The sequence below is a fragment of the Python bivittatus genome, unplaced genomic scaffold, assembly GCF_059951505.1.
Source record: "Python bivittatus isolate LINGU-HERP-01145 unplaced genomic scaffold, Pbiv_v1 ctg000000_np1212, whole genome shotgun sequence".
In the NCBI taxonomy this organism is placed as follows: domain Eukaryota; kingdom Metazoa; phylum Chordata; class Lepidosauria; order Squamata; family Pythonidae; genus Python; species Python bivittatus.
In genome coordinates, this window is record NW_028277028.1 from 5442690 (window position 1) to 5463059 (window position 20370).

At 40.6% G+C, this 20370-nt stretch overlaps 2 protein-coding genes across 4 annotated transcripts in view; one reads left to right on the plus strand and one right to left on the minus strand.

The window, feature by feature from the left end:
• RMND5A (required for meiotic nuclear division 5 homolog A) overlaps window positions 1-13766 on the minus strand; it is a 37887-nt gene extending 24121 nt beyond the window's left edge. The window contains exons 1-2 of one of the 2 annotated variants that reach the window (XM_007427616.3): window positions 12630-13766; window positions 9961-10103 (exon numbers count right to left, since the gene is read on the minus strand). In XM_007427616.3, the coding sequence (XP_007427678.1) occupies window positions 9961-10065 (105 nt within the window). In that variant the 5' untranslated portion in view covers window positions 10066-10103; window positions 12630-13766. Of the gene's footprint in view, window positions 1-9960; window positions 10104-12588 lie in introns of both variants that reach the window. The other variant, XM_007427614.4, reaches the window with a different exon arrangement.
• Window positions 13767-17149: 3383 nt separating this feature from the next.
• Window positions 17150-20370, plus strand: part of LOC103048383 (charged multivesicular body protein 3) — a 44244-nt gene continuing 41023 nt past the window's right edge. Inside the window, exons 1-2 of one of the 2 annotated variants that reach the window (XM_088139163.1) lie at window positions 17150-17362; window positions 17936-18208. In XM_088139163.1, the coding sequence (XP_087995289.1) occupies window positions 17983-18208 (226 nt within the window). In that variant the 5' untranslated portion in view covers window positions 17150-17362; window positions 17936-17982. The remainder of the gene's footprint in view (window positions 17363-17935; window positions 18209-20370) is intronic. The other variant, XM_088139354.1, reaches the window with a different exon arrangement.

Here is a 20370-nt window from a genome sequence, read left to right on the forward strand (position 1 = left end):
ACATATTTATAATCATGTATATACTTTTTTCTTTATGTCTGAACCAGAGGTGCTTTGGGAATATCTTACAAGCCTAAAAGTTCCCAGATTGCTTAATGACTTTTGTAAACACATTTCCAAACGCTCTGTTCAGAATTGAAGTCACAAGACAAACATATAATAAATGCCTGCAAAACTGGAATGATATCACTCTGGAGTCTTAAATGGAAAACTTATTAAAATTGGAAATCATATGAAAGAAAGCAATTAAATAACAAGGGGTAAAAAAGGTGTTTTTGTTAATAATTACTTAAATAACCAAAAGTGGCTAAGTTCAAATACTATTAAAACCAATATCTGTATTACTTTGTAAGCATTCATGTTAATTGTATATTAATAACCATTACATGTTGATTTCAAATTGAACCATGTTTTAAATCACCTCAGAGGCTATACTGTACTAAAATTGTTTAAAGTATTTAATATCTTTACTACAGTATTTTGTTTTACAAGACTTATGTTACAAGCAATGGTTTTTTATGTTACAAGACTTATGTTACAACACCATCATATTTACAATAAAATAACTGCATGTAAGTATATACAGGTTGTCCTCCATTATAACCATTTGTTCAGGGATCATTCAAACCTGCAACAGCGCTAAATGAATGGTACTTAATGACTGGTCCTTGGAGTTCCGGTTGTCTCAGTGTCCCATGGCCACGTGGCTGCCATTTGCAACTTTCTTTGCCAGCTTCCTACAAGCAAAGTCAATGGGGAAACCGGCATGAGGTTGCAAATGGCAACCACATGACATCCTCGCTTAATTACCTGCACTGATTTGCTTAACAATGGCAACTGGGGGGTGCCAGAACTGTGGTCACTAAGTGATACAGTCATGTTATGTTGTGCTTTATGATGTCGCTTAATGACAGAAATTCCAGTCCTAATTGCCATCATTAACCAACGACTACCTATAAGTATATGGAGGCAGCAAGCATTGGTAATAGTTATTGGACAGATCAGTTATCTCCAAAAAATGTGCTAATGTGTTTTTCATAAAGAAATCACTTTTAGAAAAAATAATAATCCTCTTTAAAACACAGTGTTTACTCTTTAGGACTTTATTATTAAACTGCTTTCATAAACATCTTTATAAAAATAGTTAGATCTCACGTAAGCTATGTATTACCAATAAAGCTCCAGGGAAACTATCCAAGGTAACAAAGATCAGTTTCTCTTCTAAAACATACGAAATATCCTTATGCTTTTTTCTCTCCCATCCCAAATGTTGCACTATGGATCTACCAATCACACTGCCTAGTATTAGCTAAACATAAGTTACAGTGGGGCAAAAAAGTATTTAGTCAGCCACCAATTGTGCAAGTTCTCCCACTTAAAAAGATGAGAGAGGCCTGTAATTTTCATCATAGGTATACCTCAACTATGAGAGACAAAATGGGGGGGGGGGGGGAAATCCAGAAAATCACATTGTCTGATTTTTAAAGAATTTATTTGCAAATCATGGTGGAAAATAAGTATTTGGTCAATATCAAAAGTTCATCTCAATACTTTGTTATATATCCTTTGTTGGCAATGACAGAGGTCAAACGTTTTCTGTAAGTCTTCACAAGGTTTTCACACACTGTTGCTGGTATTTTGGCCCATTCCTCCATGCAGATCTCCTCTAGAGCAGTGATGTTTTGGGGCTTTCGCTGGGCAACATAGACTTTCAACTCCCTCCAAAGGTTTTCCATGGGGTTGAGATCTGGAGACTGGCTAGGCCACTCCAGGACCTTGAAATGCTTCTTACAAAGCCACTCCTTCGTTGCCCGGGCGGTGTGTTTGGGATCATTGTCATGCTGAAAGACCCAGCTACATTTCATCTTCAATGCCCTTGCTGATGAAAGGAGATATTCACTCAAAATCTCACGATACATGGCCCCATTCATTCTTTCCTTTACACGGATCAGTCGTCCTGGTCCCTTTGCAGAAAAACAGCCCCAAAGCATGATGTTTCCACCCCCATGTTTCACAGTAGGTATGGTGTTCTTTGGATGCAACTCAGCATTCTCTCTCCTCCAAACACAACGAGTTGAGTTTAGACCAAAACATTCTACTTTGGTTTCATCTGACATTCTCCCAATCCTCTTCTGGATCATCCAAATGCTCTCTAACAAACTTCAGACGGGCCCAGACATGTACTGGCTTAAGCAGGGGTACACGTCTGGCACTGCAGGATTTGAGTCCCTGGCAGCGTAGTGTGTTACTGATGGTAGCCTTTGTTACTTTGGTCCCAGCTCTCTGCAGGTCATTCACTAGGTCCCCCCGTGTGGTTCTGGGATTTTTGCTCACCGTTCTTGTGATCATTTTGACCCCACAGGGTGAGATCTTGCGTGGAGCCCCAGATCAAGGGAGATTATCAGTGGTCTTGTATGTCTTCCATTTTCTAATTATTGCTCCCACAATTGATTTCTTCACACCAAGCTGCTTGCCTATTGCAGATTCAGTCTTCCCAGCCTGGTGCAGGTCTACAATTTTGTTTCTGGTGTCCTTCGACAGCTCTTTGGTCTTGGCCATAGTGGAGTTTGGAGTGTGACTGTTTGAGGTTGTGGACAGGGGTCTTTTATACTGGTAACAAGGTCAAACAGGTGCCATTACTACAGGTAACGAGTGGAGGACAGAGGAGCCTCTTAAAGAAGTAGTTACAGGTCTGTGAGAGCCAGACATCTTGCTTGTTTGTAGGTGACCAAATACTTATTTTCCACCATGATTTGCAAATAAATTCTTTAAAAATCAGACAATGTGATTTTCTGGATTTTCCCCCCCATTTTGTCTCTCATAGTTGAGGTATACCTATGATGAAAATTACAGGCCTCTCTCATCTTTTTAAGTGGGAGAACTTGCACAATTGGTGGCTGACTAAATACTTTTTTGCCCCACTGTACCAGTAATGTGTTCTACATATGATGCTTGCTTTACCTCATTTACACAAAAATTGCTCCCTGAGGTGGATCCTTTCAGACCCCGGGGAAATTTTTTCCCATTTGCTCCATTAATAATAATGATAATCATTGTGGGCTGCACAGTCAGCCAGATGTTTAGACTGGATTTGGGATTTTTAACCTATCAAGTCCTTCCCAAGAACCTGGGATAGGCAGATGTTGTTGGACAGCGTTAAAGGTATCAACTCAGGATGTAAGCTGTTCCAAGTAAAGCTGCCTTTTGCAATTGACTGATGGTGATTTTGTCAATGCCAATAGTGGCACTCCAGATGTTTTGGGATTGCAGCCAAGGCACCTATTACTACTGGTACTATCTTTGTTTTCTTTTGCCACAGTTGTTCTATTTCTATTTGCAGGTCTTTGTATTTTGTGGTTTTCTCCAGTTCTTTCTCTTCTATTCTGCTGTCTCCAGGTATTGCAATGTCCACTATCCAGACTTTTTTGTCTTTCTTATCAACAATTGTTAAGTCTGGGAAGTTATGTGGCAGGTGCTTGTCTGTTTGAATTCTAAAGTCCCAGAGCACTTTAGCGTCTTCATTTTCTATTACTTTGTCCATTTTGTGGTCCCACCAGTTCTTGCTTGCAAGCAAAAGGTATTTCTTGCAGATATTCCAATGCACTATTACTGCTACTTTGTCATGCTGTTGTTTGTAGTCAGTCTTGCAATCTTGCAGCAGCTGACTAGGTACTCCACTGTTTCTTCAGCTTCTTTGCAGAGGTGGCATTTGCTGTCTGTTGCTGTCTTCTCAAATTCTGGCTTTGTATGCAACTGTTCTTAAGGCTTTGTCTTGTGGAGCCAGAATTAGCCCCTCTGTCTCCTTCTTCAACTTTTCTGCTCTTAGCCATTGCCAGGTCTTGTTGTTATCTGCTTTGCCTGCAAGTTTTCTTGTGCACTGGCCATGTAATACTTTGCCTTGCCATGACTCTTTTCTATTCTTCATTTGGTCTTTCTTGTAGGCCAGTTTGGTCTCTTCAGTATTCAGTAAGCCTTCATGGTGTACTAGTTTCAGTTGCAACTTCTTCACTGTCCTTCAGATATTCTTCCAATGCCCTTTCTTCTTCTTCAGCTGTCTGGTGTATTTGTAACATTCCATGCCCACCTGTGCTCCTTGGTAAGCAGAGTCTGTCAATATCGCTGCATGGATGAAGAGCATGATTCATTATAATTATTTTTCTGGTCTTCCTATCCAGGGCTTTTAGTTCAGCTTGAGTCCAGTCCACTATTCCAGCTGTATATCAAATGACTGGAATTGCCAGGTGTTAATTGCCTTGATGGTATTTCTGCCACTGAGTTTGGACTTTAAAATCTTTTTCACACTCATGATGTATTCACTACTAACCTTCTTCTTGACTTCAGTGTGCTTGATGTTGTCAACCTGAAGGATGCCCAGGTATTTGTAGTGATCTTCTTCATCCAGACTCTTGATGTTATTTCCATAAGGCATCTTGATTCCTTCAGTTTTCACTATTTTTCCCCTACTGATGGTAAAAGTGGCACATTTGTCCAGTCCAAACTCCATTGCAATATCTTGGCTGTATATTCAGACAGTGTTGAGCAGCAATTCCATTTCAGATGGTGTTTTTCCATACAACTCCATGTAAAGGAGGTGGGATAGCCTGGCAGTTGTTTTTGATGTTTGATAGCCATGGCCTGACTTGTTCAGTATTGTTGATAGAGGAATCAATGTGATGACAAACAGTAGTGGTGATAGTGAGTCTTCTTGTAAGATTCCTCTCGTGATGTTAACCTCTCCCAGTCTATCACTGTTGACCAGCAACTGTGTCTTCCATTTTGCCACTGATCTTTGCACAAAGCTTCTGATGTTTCTACTGACTCCTGTTATTTCTAGGCATTTGATTATCCAATCATGTGGCAGGGAATTGAGTGCCTTCTTGTCATCATCCCAAGCTACATTCAAATTGGTCTTCCTTCTCTTACAGTTTTCCAAAATCATCTTGTTAATTAGGAGCTGAACTTTTGTCCCTCTGTTGTTTCAGCGGTTTCCTTTCTGCTCAGATAGAAAGAACTTGTTTTCAACTAGATGCTGTTGGACTGCATCAGCTACCACACCAGTTAGCAATTTGAAAGTTACTGGCAAGCAGGTGGTTAGCCTGTAGTTGCCTGGTGCTGCCCCTTTTGCTGGATCTTTCATTATCAGGTAGTTTTTACCAAATGTTAAGCAATCTTCAATTTCACATCTTTGCAATATGTTGTTAAACTGCTTGGCAATGAGTAAGTGCAGACCAGTCAGATGTTTCAAGCAAAAACCATGCAGTTCATCTTCAGCTGGTGCTGACCAATTCTTGATCTTCCTTGCTCTTTTCTCCACCATTTCTGCTGTTATTACAAGTTTTTTCATTTCAGCTTCTTTTTTATTCTTTGTTGTTGTTCGGTCGTTAAGTCATGTTCAACTCTTCGTGACCCCATGAACCATATCGTGCCAGACTTTCCTGTCCTTCACTGCCTCCCTGAGTTTGTTCTTCTGCTGTTATTACAAGTTTTTTCATTTCAGCTTTTTTATTCTTATCTACCTCCTTTATCCAAGCTGCATTCTTGCCGTATTTCTTTGGGTTGTCCCATAGCTGCATCCAGAACTGTACTGTTTCTTCTTTGTCAGATATTGACTGCTTCATTGATGGATTGGTGGAAAGGTTTCTGATCTGACTGAAAGTGGAGACTCTGCCTATAGTGTGCAATTCGAGCTTCATATCTGCTGATCTTCTTGGCTATAGCTGTTATTTGCTGCTTTATTATTTCCAGTGCTTCTTTGATTTTCCTAGTTTCTAGGTGATATTTCTTGATCAGGTATTCTTTGGTCTTCTTGTTTTTCAGCTTTTTTTTCATCTGTTCTAGCTTGCATGCATCTGATCTTAGCATGCTGATTTTATTTTCCAATCTGATCTCCTTTTTAGTTAGAAGGCTTTGTTCTTTCTGAGGAGAAGGCAGAAGAGATGGTGCCTGATTTGGGAATGAGAACAATTTAATAGTGATGTTGGCTTCCACTGCTACTGACTCCCCCTGGATTGTCTCTACTGTCTGAGCTACTTCTGGCAAGGCTTCAATTTCTTTGCCCTGGGTAGTTCTTCCAATTCTACTTCTTTGAATACTTTACTTTGTATTATCAATTCATGTTGATCTGCTAGCCTATTCTGTTATTTCTGATTCTGGATTTTTTTTCCCCAGAACTGGCGCATTCTTTTCAGATATCCTCTTATCATTGGACTTGATTTGTAATAGCAGATTATTTTTTTGTTTTTAGTCTTTGTATATTTGCAACAGATAAACAACTTTTCTTCCAGTAGTTCTGCAGCAGCTGGCTCTGGTTGCTCAGCCAACAGTCCTGAGTCCTGCAGCCAACTTGTCACCAGATGTCCAGAAACTAGAATACCTAGCATGGTCCTTGTTGACCTGGGCAACAACTGATCTGGTATGGGTTTCTGTATATTACGTCTCACTACATTGTTTATGGGAGAGACACTCGTCTGGCTCCTCTGATGAGACCTGTCCAGTATGGTTGAACCTCTAGCATAGCTCTCGTCCTCCTCGGAGCACTCAAGCCCCACAACATCATCAAGGTAATGCCTCACCAGGGAATTATGGTTAGTTGCGCTGTCAGCCAGATGTTTAGACTGGATTTGGCATTTTTATCCACCTACCAAGGACCTGGGATAGGCAGATGTTATTGTTTGATGGTGTTAAAGGTAACATTGCAGGATGTTCCAAGTAAAGCTGCCTTTTGCAATTGACTGATGGTAATTTTGTCAATGCCAGTGGTGTTTGAGTGGTGCTCCAGATGTTTTGGGATTGCACCTAAGGCAATTATTATTATTATTTTATCCCACCTTTTAAAATATATATTTTGGTCAACTCAAGGCGGTGAACATACCTAATACCCCTGCCTATTTTCCCCACAACACCAACCCTCTGAGGTGGGCTGGGCTGAGAGAGAGTGACTGGCCTGGAGTCACCAGCCAGCTTTCACTCCTAAGGGAGGCCTAGAACTCACAGTCTCCTGGTTTCTAGGCCAGCACCTTAACCACTACTGGCTTTTCTGACTGTCTCTACTCCTATCATCACATCTGGCAAGTGGGGTATGCTCCAAGTCCCATCTGTTAAAGAATGTCACTGAGTGGGACCCAGGAAAATGCCTTTTCTGTCACTTGCCTGCTCCCTGGAACACCATTTCCTCTGAGATTAAATTGGGCCCGACCCCACTTGCCTTCTGAAAGGCTCCTAAGATGGAGTTGTTCTCCCAGAAATGGGGGTCAGGTAGTTAAGTGAACCTGTGAGATATTGTTAGTTATTGCTGATGGTTATTCTTAGCTACCACTGTTTCATTTCTTCTAGTGTATTCTTATTTTTATGTTGCATTATTATATTGATTTTTAATTGGGTTCACTTGCAGAATAGCTTATGCAATTTGGATGTCCATATAAACAAAATGACTAAACAAAATACAGGTCTCCCCACAACTATAGAAACGCCTTAACCTTAACATACTGACTCAAATGGCATCTACAGTTAGGTACTTATTGGCAGTTATCCTGTAACCTTAGGTGCACATTTTAATAGCTCTCCTATTGACCAAAATACAGTAAACAGTCATGTCATCTTATTAAAACTAGATAACAAAAGGCCAAATAAAGGTTATCAAAGCCTTCTCTATTAAAAAAAAATCTTGTGTCTTTAATAACAGCCTTCCTCAACTTGGCACTTTGCAGATATATTAGAATATCAGCCCTACGAGGTAGACCAGATCAGGATTCCACAGGAAGACTAAATCTATACTTTATTGACATATAGCAACAGAATCTTGTAAGCCTGGTTGTGCTTTTCCTCTCCCCTCTCTTATACCCCAGTGAATCAGGGAGAAGCCAGCCTGAGTTCCTTCTTAATACTATTTTCCTACCTTTTTATTTACGTAACAGTTTCTCAATAGTTATTTCAAGGCCATTTCCATGGCTGTCTACATAGGACCACAACTCCCCCACCACCACCAAAAAAAAGAAACCTGAGAGGATCGCAACACTCTAAATGACAATGCTGGTTGAGAATTTCACATGTAGTCTCAATACATGTGGGTGAACCAGGTCAGGAAAGTTTGCATACATTTCAAACAACATTATGCCATCTTCCATGCCATCTTAGGTAGACACTTTTGTTACTTTAATGTAAATGAAAAGCTGGGAGGGAAGGAGCGTTCACCAAAATAGTCCTCATACTTCTGTACACATTGAATATAAAAGTTTTAGAACCTTTTAAAAATTATTAAGTTATCTTACTTATCCAAATCCTGTAATGCATAAAATCATTATTACCTATTTTTCCTGAGCTTATCAACAGGCTTCTCCCCTTAATTCAGGAATTAACAGTCTGGACATATATAGATACACACACAACATGCACTTATCCAAAATCATAAAATACTGCAAAATGTCAGCTATTTTTATGTTGAAACTAAAATAATTCTTCAAAAATTAAAGAGAGATCATGAATATTCTGGAATCCATAGGCACTCTATTGCCAAACCTGCCTTTACTGTAGCTAAAAAATGTGGAGAACGCAGGATTGTGTTTTCCATCCTTTCATCTACTCCTCTCTAGCACAAATTCTTCCAGAAAGAAGGAAGAAACAAAAGTACTTACCCATTCTCTTAACCATGATTAAAATATCATCTTCCACTAACACTTGCTCCAATTACCTGCATATTTATTTTAATTATTTATTTTTATCCTAGAGAAACACTAATTCCTATCTACTAATGCTTTATTTGGCCTGACAGACTGCAAGGGAATGAATCAGTACATTTTTCACAAAACACATTCTCATTCATGGTTTAGGCATTATTTAACTTCATGAAATATTTATATTTACGCTATGAAGCTTCAGCTTATTAAGTAACATCTGAAAATATTAAATATTTCACTGAGCAAGGTTAAAATGCTGCATATAAATAAAATTGTTACAAAATTATTACATAATTATTAATTAATAATTAGCAATGAAGCTCTGAAAATCAGTAATCCTAAAGTAAGATATTACAAACATACTTGTCACTAAGAGATGGTAGTTAATGATGCTGATATCATTATATAGCCAATAAAGTAATATGTACATGGGTGAACTTTACAGCATCATAATACATAGCTTGAAAAGCTTAAGCTTCAAGTATAATCTACAGCAGAGATGGTTGGTAACCCATGGTTCACACAAGAACCTCCCATCATCTATATGGGATTCCTAAAGGTCTACAGGATCATGGTGCCAGAACCCAGTGGCAAAATGGCAAATGTCAGCATTGTGAGATTGCTGTAAAAATAAGGGTAAGAATGGGAACTCAAGGCTTCTGGGAGATAAACTACTCCCATTCACACTACTTAATACCAACCCCCAAACTCCAGAAAATAGGTCACATGCTGAAATTTGGCAATAAAAGGCTGAATTTTAACAGCATAGTTTTAGAGTCAAATATTTTCAAATAAAAACAGGAATGAGAGTGCAAGGCCTCTGGGAGGATAATCACATTCATTCTTACAACTCCCTCTCTACCCCATAAAAAATTGGCCATAAAATTTCAGCCTAACCCCTTCTGGGGATATCACTGGACCTTCAGTTGGCTGTTGTAGTGAACTGTAACCCCCAGACAAAAATGTTGCCTATCCCTGATTTACAGGGAAATGTTCTATGTAGGCTCCACTGAAATTAAAAGGGAATTGTTGAACATGACTGTATTCTTATTGTGCCTCCAGTTTCTCTTAGAGCACTATGGCTCACTTTGATACATTTTAAACATTAGGGCTTTGACGCAGACTGTGTTATTTTCAGAGCTATTTTTTTTAAAATCTATGGAACTGAGCTAGTCATGGTGATCTAAAGTCTAACTTATGTCTATCAAGTACACATGACCCAATTTAGCTCCAACCCATAGACTGAAAAAACCCAAATACCAATGCATAAAATGAATACTTTTAATACCTTGTCAATTGCTTTCCCAACACGAGAAACACTACTGTGGATGTCCTTATGATCCGAAGCCAATTTCTGAACTGTGTCCTTTATTCGTTTACAACATTGGGTCATAACAAGTGATATTGTACCTGATAGATCTTCATCTGGATCTAAACAGGAGAGAGGAAAATTAAAATTAAGTGCATCATGAACACAATCTTAAGCTTCTAAAATCAAAACCCAGGCTTCATACTTTAATTTCAGTTTCAAAGAGCTGTGCAATAGAATAGATTACAGAATATAAATACAAAACTTTATTGCTATAGGAGTAGCTAGCTTTTGAAAGATACAGAAAAAATTACTTATTACAGATAAGAAATCAGGTCAAACCTAAAACCTGAGATTAAATATGCTGCATCTAATATATACTGAGTACATTAGCCAGTAATACTACAAATTACTTACTTGAAAATGCAGTTCTTCAAAAATAGCCATGTCACATGTATATAAACAGCTTTTAATGCAAAAACACAACAATGTTAAGACTCTATCCAGCATCTGAGTCTTAAGAAACAACAGGCCTGTTGAAGTAGACCGTGCTTATTTTTCCTAAATTCATTTCAAATCCCTGAAGAATAGGAGAGTTATTAACTAGAATGGGATGCTCTGGATCAATCCTGCAAACAGCTATTCATCTTTGTTCTAATAGAACAGCAGTTACAGTGGCAAAAAGCATGTTGTATTAGTTTTCTCTATATATTCTTAGAATCAATGCAGATATATTTTTTGTAAGAGTTGACCATCTACAGTTTTGGTCTGACTTGTCAGTTCAAGTCAGTAAGCCCAAATACAAAATAAGGCATCTGTTTGTTTGTTTTTCCAAGAAACTATTCAACATTGTACCCCAATGCTTCATATCCTAAACTGATATATTAAGTATACTTAACATATTTGGTAAGAAGATCCATAAAAATGAGAATGTGTCATCAAATAATTGTATTTGGGTTTGTACAACTAGGACAATTTTTTGTAACCTGTCATGAACATGATTGAAACAGGTCAAGGATAGTTGCCTTTGTGATTATCCTAGTTCAGATGCCAAAATAATGTCTTCTTCTGAACCTTAAAATTAATTTCTTTTCAAAATTAAGAGCCAACTTTTATGTTCCATTCCAAAATAATATCCATGGTGAAAAATAAGTTAGTTTAAAATGCAAATTGTTATATTCAATCAATAAAGCCCTCATATATGTATACATGTATATATATTCATTCTTGTTTTACGAGAACAATACTATCAATTGCTTTATTATTATAGTTAAGAAAGCATCCCCTAAAATATACAAGTTAGGGTTTTGTTTTCTCCATATCCTCTCTTTAAATGGAACCAGTTGTGGCCTAAGGAAAGAAGCGTTCTCATGGTCTGTTTCAAATTTATCCTAATCAATAAATTTATGGAATAGGTCTGGTAATTAGGTGCTCCTGGGAACAATCCTGCCACTGAGAAATATCAACTGACCCTCTCTAGCTGATAGTCTAAAGGCAACACACAAACATTAAAAGGAATGCATAGTAACAACGTCTACTATCATTCCACCAGCAGTTCCACTAACAACCAGCAACTTTAGGAATGTAGAAATGCTGCCCCACTACCATCTTACTCATTCTCAAAGTAGCCTTTCAGGAAAATTTGTCCACGGATATAGAATTTGTCAGAAGATACATGAATCATATCCTGCCCAATTAATTTTACATCATCTGTCATATGTATTTTTGAGGGGGTTTTCTTTCTCTTTCTTGGGGGTGGGGAGGGTGAAACAGAGAAAAAACACATAACCTTATTCTTTTACTACTAAATGTTTCAAACAATATATTTCAGTCAATTCTATAACACCAATGGAGAAGTAAAGGACAAATGTTGGGAAGGGCAGACTATCTTCTGCAGTGGACTTGAAAGAGGGATCCCATAGAAAATTAAAGCCAAATGAACTATATAGAAGCCTAACAAAAGCAAAAGAGGGTGTATCTCTACATATAGAATTTTCTGGGAATGAACCTGATCAAACCAAATGAGGAAAAAAATGAACAGAATTGTTACACTGAATACACAAAAGGTCACATGACTAAAAGCAAATTTAAAGGAAGAGATGACACATTCACAAAGCTTCGGAATATGAGGAAGTACAACAATACGTACAAGACGACTGGGACAAGATAATTAAAACAGCCACAGAGTAGGTTCTGTACAGGGTTTTGCCATCTTGCCTAATTAGCCCTGACCCTATTTCTTTAACAGCAGCCTGACAGAAAAATTAAGAAATGAAACCTTGCCCATTATAGTGATAAAGGTTTTTTTTCCTCGACAAGCTTTTTCCAAGAGTCTCTCTAACGAAGTGTAGCCAACAACCTCCCCCCCCCCCGCCTCCACAAAACCTTACATATGATACAGGCACATTCATAAAAAAGCTGGGATTAGTTGCAGCTCCCTGCTGAGCACAGACTCAGTGGCAATTCTAGATACGCTGGTGTGCGGTTTGTGAAACAGCCGACCCTCTGAGGCAAGCTTCACCTGCTGAATTTCTACCCGCACAGGGAGGGACTCCCAGAGGAAGAGCAGCTCGGAACGCCTGTTATGAGGAGGAAGGGGGCACATACTCTCGCTCTGGAGGATCTCGCGGCGCAGTCCCGCCACGTACTGGATCAGCTCCTCCAGACTCCGCTCGCACAGCTGCCCGTAGCCCGAGAACTTCTGAAGCACCTTCTCCAGCTCGCGCTCCACCGTCACGCACTGGTCCATTGTCCTTCCCTGTGGCGCCCGCCTGTCCGCCCGCCGACCAAGCAAGACCGTGCGGCTCGGCCAGAGGACATCCAACGGAGGACTTCCACGAAAAGGAACGAAGGAGCCAAGCCAGGCAGGTTGGCGAGTTGTTGTTTTTGCAGGCAGCGCGGCGGACAACTGGGGTCCTCCGGCGAAGTACTGGAGATGCGTCACAGGCAGTGCTGTAAACAGCCTGGAGGTCCTCAAGGGAAACCTGGGAGCTTAACGCTAAAAATAGAAAATGATCCGAACAACTCACACCTTTGCAAGAAATCGAAGATGACCGTTGCGGATCCTTAGATGGTCGTTGTCTCCCGCTCACCCCTTTCAAGCTGACATCTGCTCATGACATAATTGGAGAATCCTACAGAAATGCTGCTGCGTAAACAGCAGCTACCAACTCAGACAAACCAGTTCCATGGTAGCAGTAAAATGACGGGGTTTTTTTTTTTTCAAGTAGGGCCTTTTTTCACTGAAAGCGTGATGTTTCGAATTAAGTTTCAAATATTAAAAAAGCGTTTTCTCCGCTTTCTTTTATGGACAACGTTTCATCCTTGGGAGACAAAAACAAGTTCCAACGTAGTGAAGGTGTGTGTGTCTGTCGAAGTTGAGTATTTTTCACAAAGCCCGGTCCGCATTCAAGCCAGGCAACAGTTTAGACACCTAAGACCGATCTCGCTCAAGCAGGAATTGAGAGCGTCTGAAGGACTCCGAGACTCTTGAAGAAGCGGCTGTTTTTACAGGAGCGCAGTTTTGACGGGCTGTTTGTGAGAGAATTCTCCAAGAAGAGAAGTTTCCCTCTGTGAGGCTCTAACGGGAGGTGGATCTGTTTACGGGATGCCGCTAATAAGCCGTGGCGAAAACGGAAGTGATTTTTTGAGGTCTTTTTCCTCTCCTTGAACTTCCGTCGCGGGTTGATCACCTCAAGGCCACACGGCGGGATTGTGTTTGTTTGTTTTCCTTCCTCCTGAGCTGAGTCTGGAGCCTTCAATAGGGGATTCGTCAAACTTTGTTTTTGCAGCTGACTTCCTACTTCGCTATTGTTGGGAGTCTTTTTTTTTCCTTCAGCGATCCATAGCATAAATTTACGAAGTAATGTTCTTCTCATCCTCATTGTTACACTTTTCCTAACTGTATTTAGTTGTTACCTTTACTTTTCCGCCAAGAAATGATGCTTATAATGGCTGTTAATTCCTTTTTGTCAAATTTTATTTTTCCTCGCCCCTCCTTTAGTGCAGGCCATACATATTCTGGTGTTTTACAAAATGAGCAAAAGATAAGAGTCCTTCATCATAGGGACCCACAAGCCAGATGAGTGCACATTGAGATAAACTTTGTTTTAACCATGTCTTTAAATAACCCCCAACTGGCCAGGTTCACATGCTGAGTTGTAAACCATGATTTACAAACCATAATGGCTGAGTTCATGCACCCTACTAAGCCAAACTGCAGTGTACCTTACTGCAATATGAGATCCTAGGCTGTTTAATTTATTAAACTTGTATGCTACCCAACTCTCAACAATTCTGGGCAGCTCACAACAGTCAAAGATATTACTATAAAATCAATAAAAGATGGCAAGCACAACAGACCAAATGAAGCAAGGGGTCTCACATTCCCTTGTCAAAGGCCTGGGTGAAGAGCCAGGACTTCACTGCTCTTCTAAACAATAGCAGAGCAGGAGTCCTGGAACCTCATTCCGGAGGGCAGGTGCTGCCACAGAAATGAGGCCTCCCAGGGTCCCAAAGGAACCTGGAGTGTACCAATGCTGCAAGGTTGAAGTGATTGGGCAGATATTAGGACTATTGCTACTAGTTTAGGACTACAATTCTAAAAATGTTTTTCTAAGGTCCTATTTACATCAGCATAAAGTACTCCATAGAATTGCAACTTCATAGTACGATCTTATCCAAATATCTACTCAGTTGTAAATTCCACTGAATTCTTAAGAATTTACTTACTAGAAATAGGATAAAGGATAGCCAAATACACTGGTAAATGAGCTATTATTGTATCTACATTCACAGTTAAACACATAGTTATCTACACAGAATATGATTTTGCTTTGAAAAAGGCAGATTTTTTTACTAGAATTCTATTAACTTGGATCAAAATTTGTAGTTTAAGTTCCTGGAATAATGAATGAAAATAGGTACAAGTAGTCCTCATTTAACAATGGCAACTGAAACCAGAATTTCCACCACTAAGCAATGCAGTCATAAAGTATGTCATGTGACCACGCTGCTTAGCAATGGCAGTTCTGGCAGTCCCGTTACCATCATTAAGCAAGGACCACGTGGGTTGTTAAGCAAGGACCTCATGTAACCAGGACTGCCAACTTCCTGCCAGCTTCCCCATTGACTTTGCTTAAGGGAAGCTGGCAGGGAAGGTCATGAATCACAATTATGTGACCATGGGACGCTGCAATGGTTGGAAATCTGGGCCAGTTGCTGAGCACCCAACAGTCAGAACTCTGAGGACCAGTCATAGTACCACTTGTTCAGCGCCGTTGCAAGTTCAGTTGCTGAACGAGTAGTTGTTAACCAAGGACGATCTGTAATTAATTACTGCCATGGTTTAACGATGCTTTATACCAGAATTAATTGGTTTCCCAATACACTGTAGTAGCAGAGTTCATACAATATGTTAAATAAACCAAGCAATGACACTATGTTATGTGGGCCAGGTCATAATGAAAGAAAATTAATAGAGAATAAACTTGGAGTATTTTGTGAAGTGATGACTGAACAAAATACTATTTAATAAAAAAAAAAATAGTGAAATCCCACAAGTTTTCTGTGTCCTTGCATAAAATATCAGTTTTAACATTCTGACTTGCAAGTTCATTTATTTTCCATTTTTATGATTATGCACCTATGATATTGTGGAAAATTACATGACAATGACCACTGCTCGAAAAAGCTGCTGATTCCTGCCTTGCATGATGTTGCTTCACCTGCTCTTCCCGGATCTGCAGTAGTCACAGGGAGAATTGTCATTCACTTTTAAGGTGAGTCTGCTTCAAAATGAAGCCCAAGAAACACTAGTTGTTTGAAGACAGACACTTTAAGCAATTGGCTCATTTGTAATTCTTGCTTTTTTTTTCCAGTTGCATTGGTGGCCAAAGCAGTAGCAGTGAGAATTATGTTAACTTCCTGTTATCCCATCTTATTTGCAAGATGTATATGCTTCTTATGAACCACTAATGGCTATGTTCATACTAGATGGCCATGGTTAACTTTTTAGTTTTCTAAATTAATGCTGCTGGCTTAGTTCACATAACACATTGAACCATAAACCAACCTCATAAATTGGATTTGTATAGTACATTAGGTTATATTGGCTAGTTTGCAGCTCAGTGTGTTTTGTGAATGCAACCCTAGAGAAACCCCTTCATCTTTCTAATCATTGTTTATCACCTGACTTCCCTCCAGGGTAATAGGTGACAAAACCTAACAGATTTTATGTATCCTGAGGCTGCTGTGGGTAATGCCCAGTTAGACATTAAGGCCTTTCCCTATTTGCAGCTGGTCAGAGCATAACCATGCCCTGGCAATATCTTTTCTGCTCTCTGTAATGTTGCCTTCATCTTGTCTCCACACCACAAGCTAACACATACATTGTCCTTAATTTGTGTTAAAATAACATTTTCTCTTAGTGGATGTCGTGGAGACATGGCAGAAAACTCTTGTCAGAGTATGGTTATGTCAACCACTGTGGCTTCATTGATTGTGGCTTACTACAAACTCAGCCACTGTAGTATGTAGATCCTGGTTCTGGATACCTTGCTCACTTCTGTTGCTAGACATTGTATTACACCATGATCTTATGTTATATAGCATGATTGACTTACAAGAATATCCCTTTAGATTTCCAAGGGGAGGAAGGAAGAGATCGGTATATACACACTCCTATTGTTTCTTCTTGGGAAACATGACTTTAATGTTAATGAACATCAGCCCCGAGACTGCCTTGCAGATTTTCGTTTGAGAATGAACTAGAGCTCCAAATCTAAACGCATTTAGTAGGGTACAACTGTCGACTAAACCGAGTTTCGAGTCAGGACTGCAGAACCGAAGCAACTGCGACGCGCAGGGCCGGCTGCTCCGTCGCCCCTCTTAGCTCCCGCTGCTTTCTCCGCCGGCAGAAAACGTGTGCGGAAAGGAGATAGCTACAGTACTTGTCTCTTGCAATCGCCGCGGGCAGATTAAAAGGCAAGCGGCCAGTTTGGGGCCTGAGCTAAACGGACGAAGATGAGTGCTTCCAACCCGGCCGACCGCCAGGCTTTCTAGGTAAACAAACCCCTGTGGGAAGCAACGCCCAGGTTGGTCACCGCGGGGGGAGGGGAGCCGTAGTTGGTCGCCCGGGAAGGAAGAAGCGCTCGGCTGGCCAAAGTCTCTCCAGCCTTTCCGGCTCTCTGGATCCACATCCCTCCCCTTCCCCCTCCCTTTGCGGCCGTCCGCGGCTGTAGACGTCACTTGTTATGTCTCCTCCGGCTCGGGCTCTGCTCCGCCGCGGGGAGGCGACGACGACGACGGGGCGCACGGAAGCCCAGCCACATCACCGCCAGCGGTCCCTGCAGAAGTAGGGCCGCCGCCTGCCCGAGAAGGGGTAATAAGCGATGCGCCTCGCCCTGCCCCGTCCGGCCGCCCTTTTCCTTGGCGCCGCTCCCCACCCCACCCCACCCCACCCCCACCGAGGAGCGCGTCTCATCCCACTTACAGGTCCTCCTTCACCTTTCCTTTTGAGCGCCCCCCCCCCAATAACCTGCTTGGCACCTCTAACGCAAAACAACCCCCTTGCCGCCGCTGGACCAGAATTCTCCCCCTTAAGGCTCTCCCCTGAAGAGCTCCAGCCCCTCTCTTTCGGGTGCCGCTCCTCAAGCACCCTTCCACGGTAAAGTCCCCATGCCAACCCCCCGCCAACCCCCGTTGTATTTCTGCCTCATCATCAGCTCGTCTGAAAAGAGAGGTGGCTCCCTGGCTACCTCAACCCAGTGCCAGTGTTTCCTCTTAGGTGCTTCCAGACAAGGTCTTCTATTCTCCATCCAGCCGGGTCGGATTTTGTTCCAGAGATAAAAAAGGAGAGCCCCTGATATTAGGGAGAAGACCCCGAGTGTTCAGAATGCCTGGCTCCCTTTGCCTCTTCCATCGGGACATTCCTCTCTTTCTCTCTCTCTCATAGGACTGAGGGACTCTCTTCCAAGAGTCGAAAATCCACACAAAGGAAAGATGTGGCTGAAACTGTTTTTCTTGCTTCTTTATTTTTTGGTCTTGTTTATCCTGGCCAGGTTTTTTGAGGCCATTGTGTGGTACGAAACTGGCTTCTTTGCCACCCAGTTGGTGGACCCAGTGGCACTGAGCTTTAAAAAGCTGAAGACCATTTTGGAGTGCAGGGGACTTGGGTACTCAGGACTTCTGGAAAAGAAAGATGTCAGGGAGCTGGTTGAGAAATCAGGTAAGAACAGTATCTTCATAAAGGTTTATTTTTCAATATTGCTCTCTCTTCTCCCCCTCCCAAATAATTTTTCTTTTATTAAATATATTTGTAGTCACTTTCTGATGTGACAAGTGCCTTAAGAAAACAAAAGACATTCAATAAAATGAGGAGTGACCTCAAGCTTGAAATGCACTGGCACTCTACGGGAATTGTTGAAGTGTGACTATCTCTGGAGTGCAAGGCAGCAGCAGGATGGGAAAACACATATACTGCACAGCAGCACAGAGGACAGAGAAATGCTGTCTGAATGTAGGTGAAAATGGTCAAGAAACACTGCTACTATCCATAATTACTCAGAAATAAGTCCTCAGGATCTCAATACAAGCAAACTGATTTGTTCAAATTTAAGTCCATTAAGTTCAGTTATACTCCTTATAAAATGCGTTTACAAAAACAGTTCTACTATTAATTAAATTATAAAATTATCAAAAAAACACAGTATTCTTATATAATTAATGAAGTACAAATCTTAAAAAATGCATACATTAGTATCCCTGAAATGTTTGAGCAGTGATTGAGATGTAGTTGCTTCAAAGTAAATACCTTTTAAACTGTCTTCTAAGAATACCTTCATTCATACTTCAAACTTGTCACGCAGCTGTAGATATAATAGTATAAATTAATTAATGTTTTGTAGGTAATACAGCCTTTGTACACCATTTCAGTACAGCAGGAAAGCCTATGAGATATTTCCACAGAAGTTACATATATCTCTCTTTCTGTCCCAATTAGAGTTGCGTAGCTTACAGTTTTGGCTGTCTAGTATTTAATCCTTCATTCAACAATATTAGAAGCTTGCTGTCTTATAATAAAGGCTCTTCATGTCCCACCAACAGCAGCACAAAGTTGTGTTCCCAACTGTTGCTAAAGATAATTTCCTCAAGAAATTTTAGATTTAGATATTTTTTATCTCACCTTTATTATTTTTGTAAAAACTCAAGGCAGCGAACATACCTAATACAAACATACCTAATACGAAAAACCTAATACTGAATTGTTTTGGTTTTATACCTAGTCTGCTGTGGAGGCAGCTAAATTCATCTTTAGCTGTTCTAGATCTAAAGCAGTGTTTTTGCTCTTCTCACAAGTCTTCCTGTACAAATAGTCTACAACACCTCATTCATGATGTTGGAGATGACACAATTGGGGCTAGGATCTGCCCAGCTCACACTGGCTATTTAGGCTGCAGCAGGCACATCTTCTCCCTCTGGTCATGGAGCACTGTCCTTCATGGCCATTTTGACTTGGGCTGCGGGAGAGACTGCACACCTGGCTTCTGTGGTAGCATTTGTTCTTGCAATACTTGTCTGATGCATTCTGAAAAGACATTATTTGGGCTTCTTGTAAATACATGTTTACTGTTCTTTTGAAAGATTGATAGACGTGTGTAAAAAAAAAAAGGGTGTGTGTGTCTACATCTCTTTCTTGCCCATGTTGCAATCTTGCAGTTTGGGGTGCGTTTCCATTGCTGAACCTTGCCTTCCATAGGTTTCAAAGGAGTTTACTCCTGAGCAAGCACTTATTTGGACGTTAGCCCTTAATGGAGAATCTGGAAAAAGAGGAGGGAGCCAACTCTTTACCTGCCACACAGACAGAAACACAAAAAGTCAAAGTTCCCTGTGAATGCACCTGTGTTTCTACAAAAGCAGACTAAGGTTTGACAGTTGGCCACTTAGCCATCTACCACTAAGCCATCTGCCTCCCCAGTCTCACTCTTTGTTAAAGAGCATGATTGGTGAATACTTTTCTTGTGGGCTCCTGATATTTGATAGGAGAGCACATAAAGTCAGGGGAATCCTTCAGTTGCTTGCTTTAACTTGTCCACATTAAAACTGTGAGGATCGCATCATTCCCTAGCTTTATTACTGAAGCAGAACAAGATTAGGATTCACTTCCTCGATATCTAGAAAAAAAAAGTTTATAGAAACACAATTATGAGGAACAGCCACTGGTCCCATCTAGCTCAGGTTTGAGCAGGTATTCATATCTGGGGAGACCATACTTTTATTACATTTTGGGGTATAACCAAGAGCCACAGTGAGTAGACAGTAATGAAATAATATCACACCGTGCCGGGGGGGGGGATTTCTCTTTTTAGTGCATTAAACACACAACACACA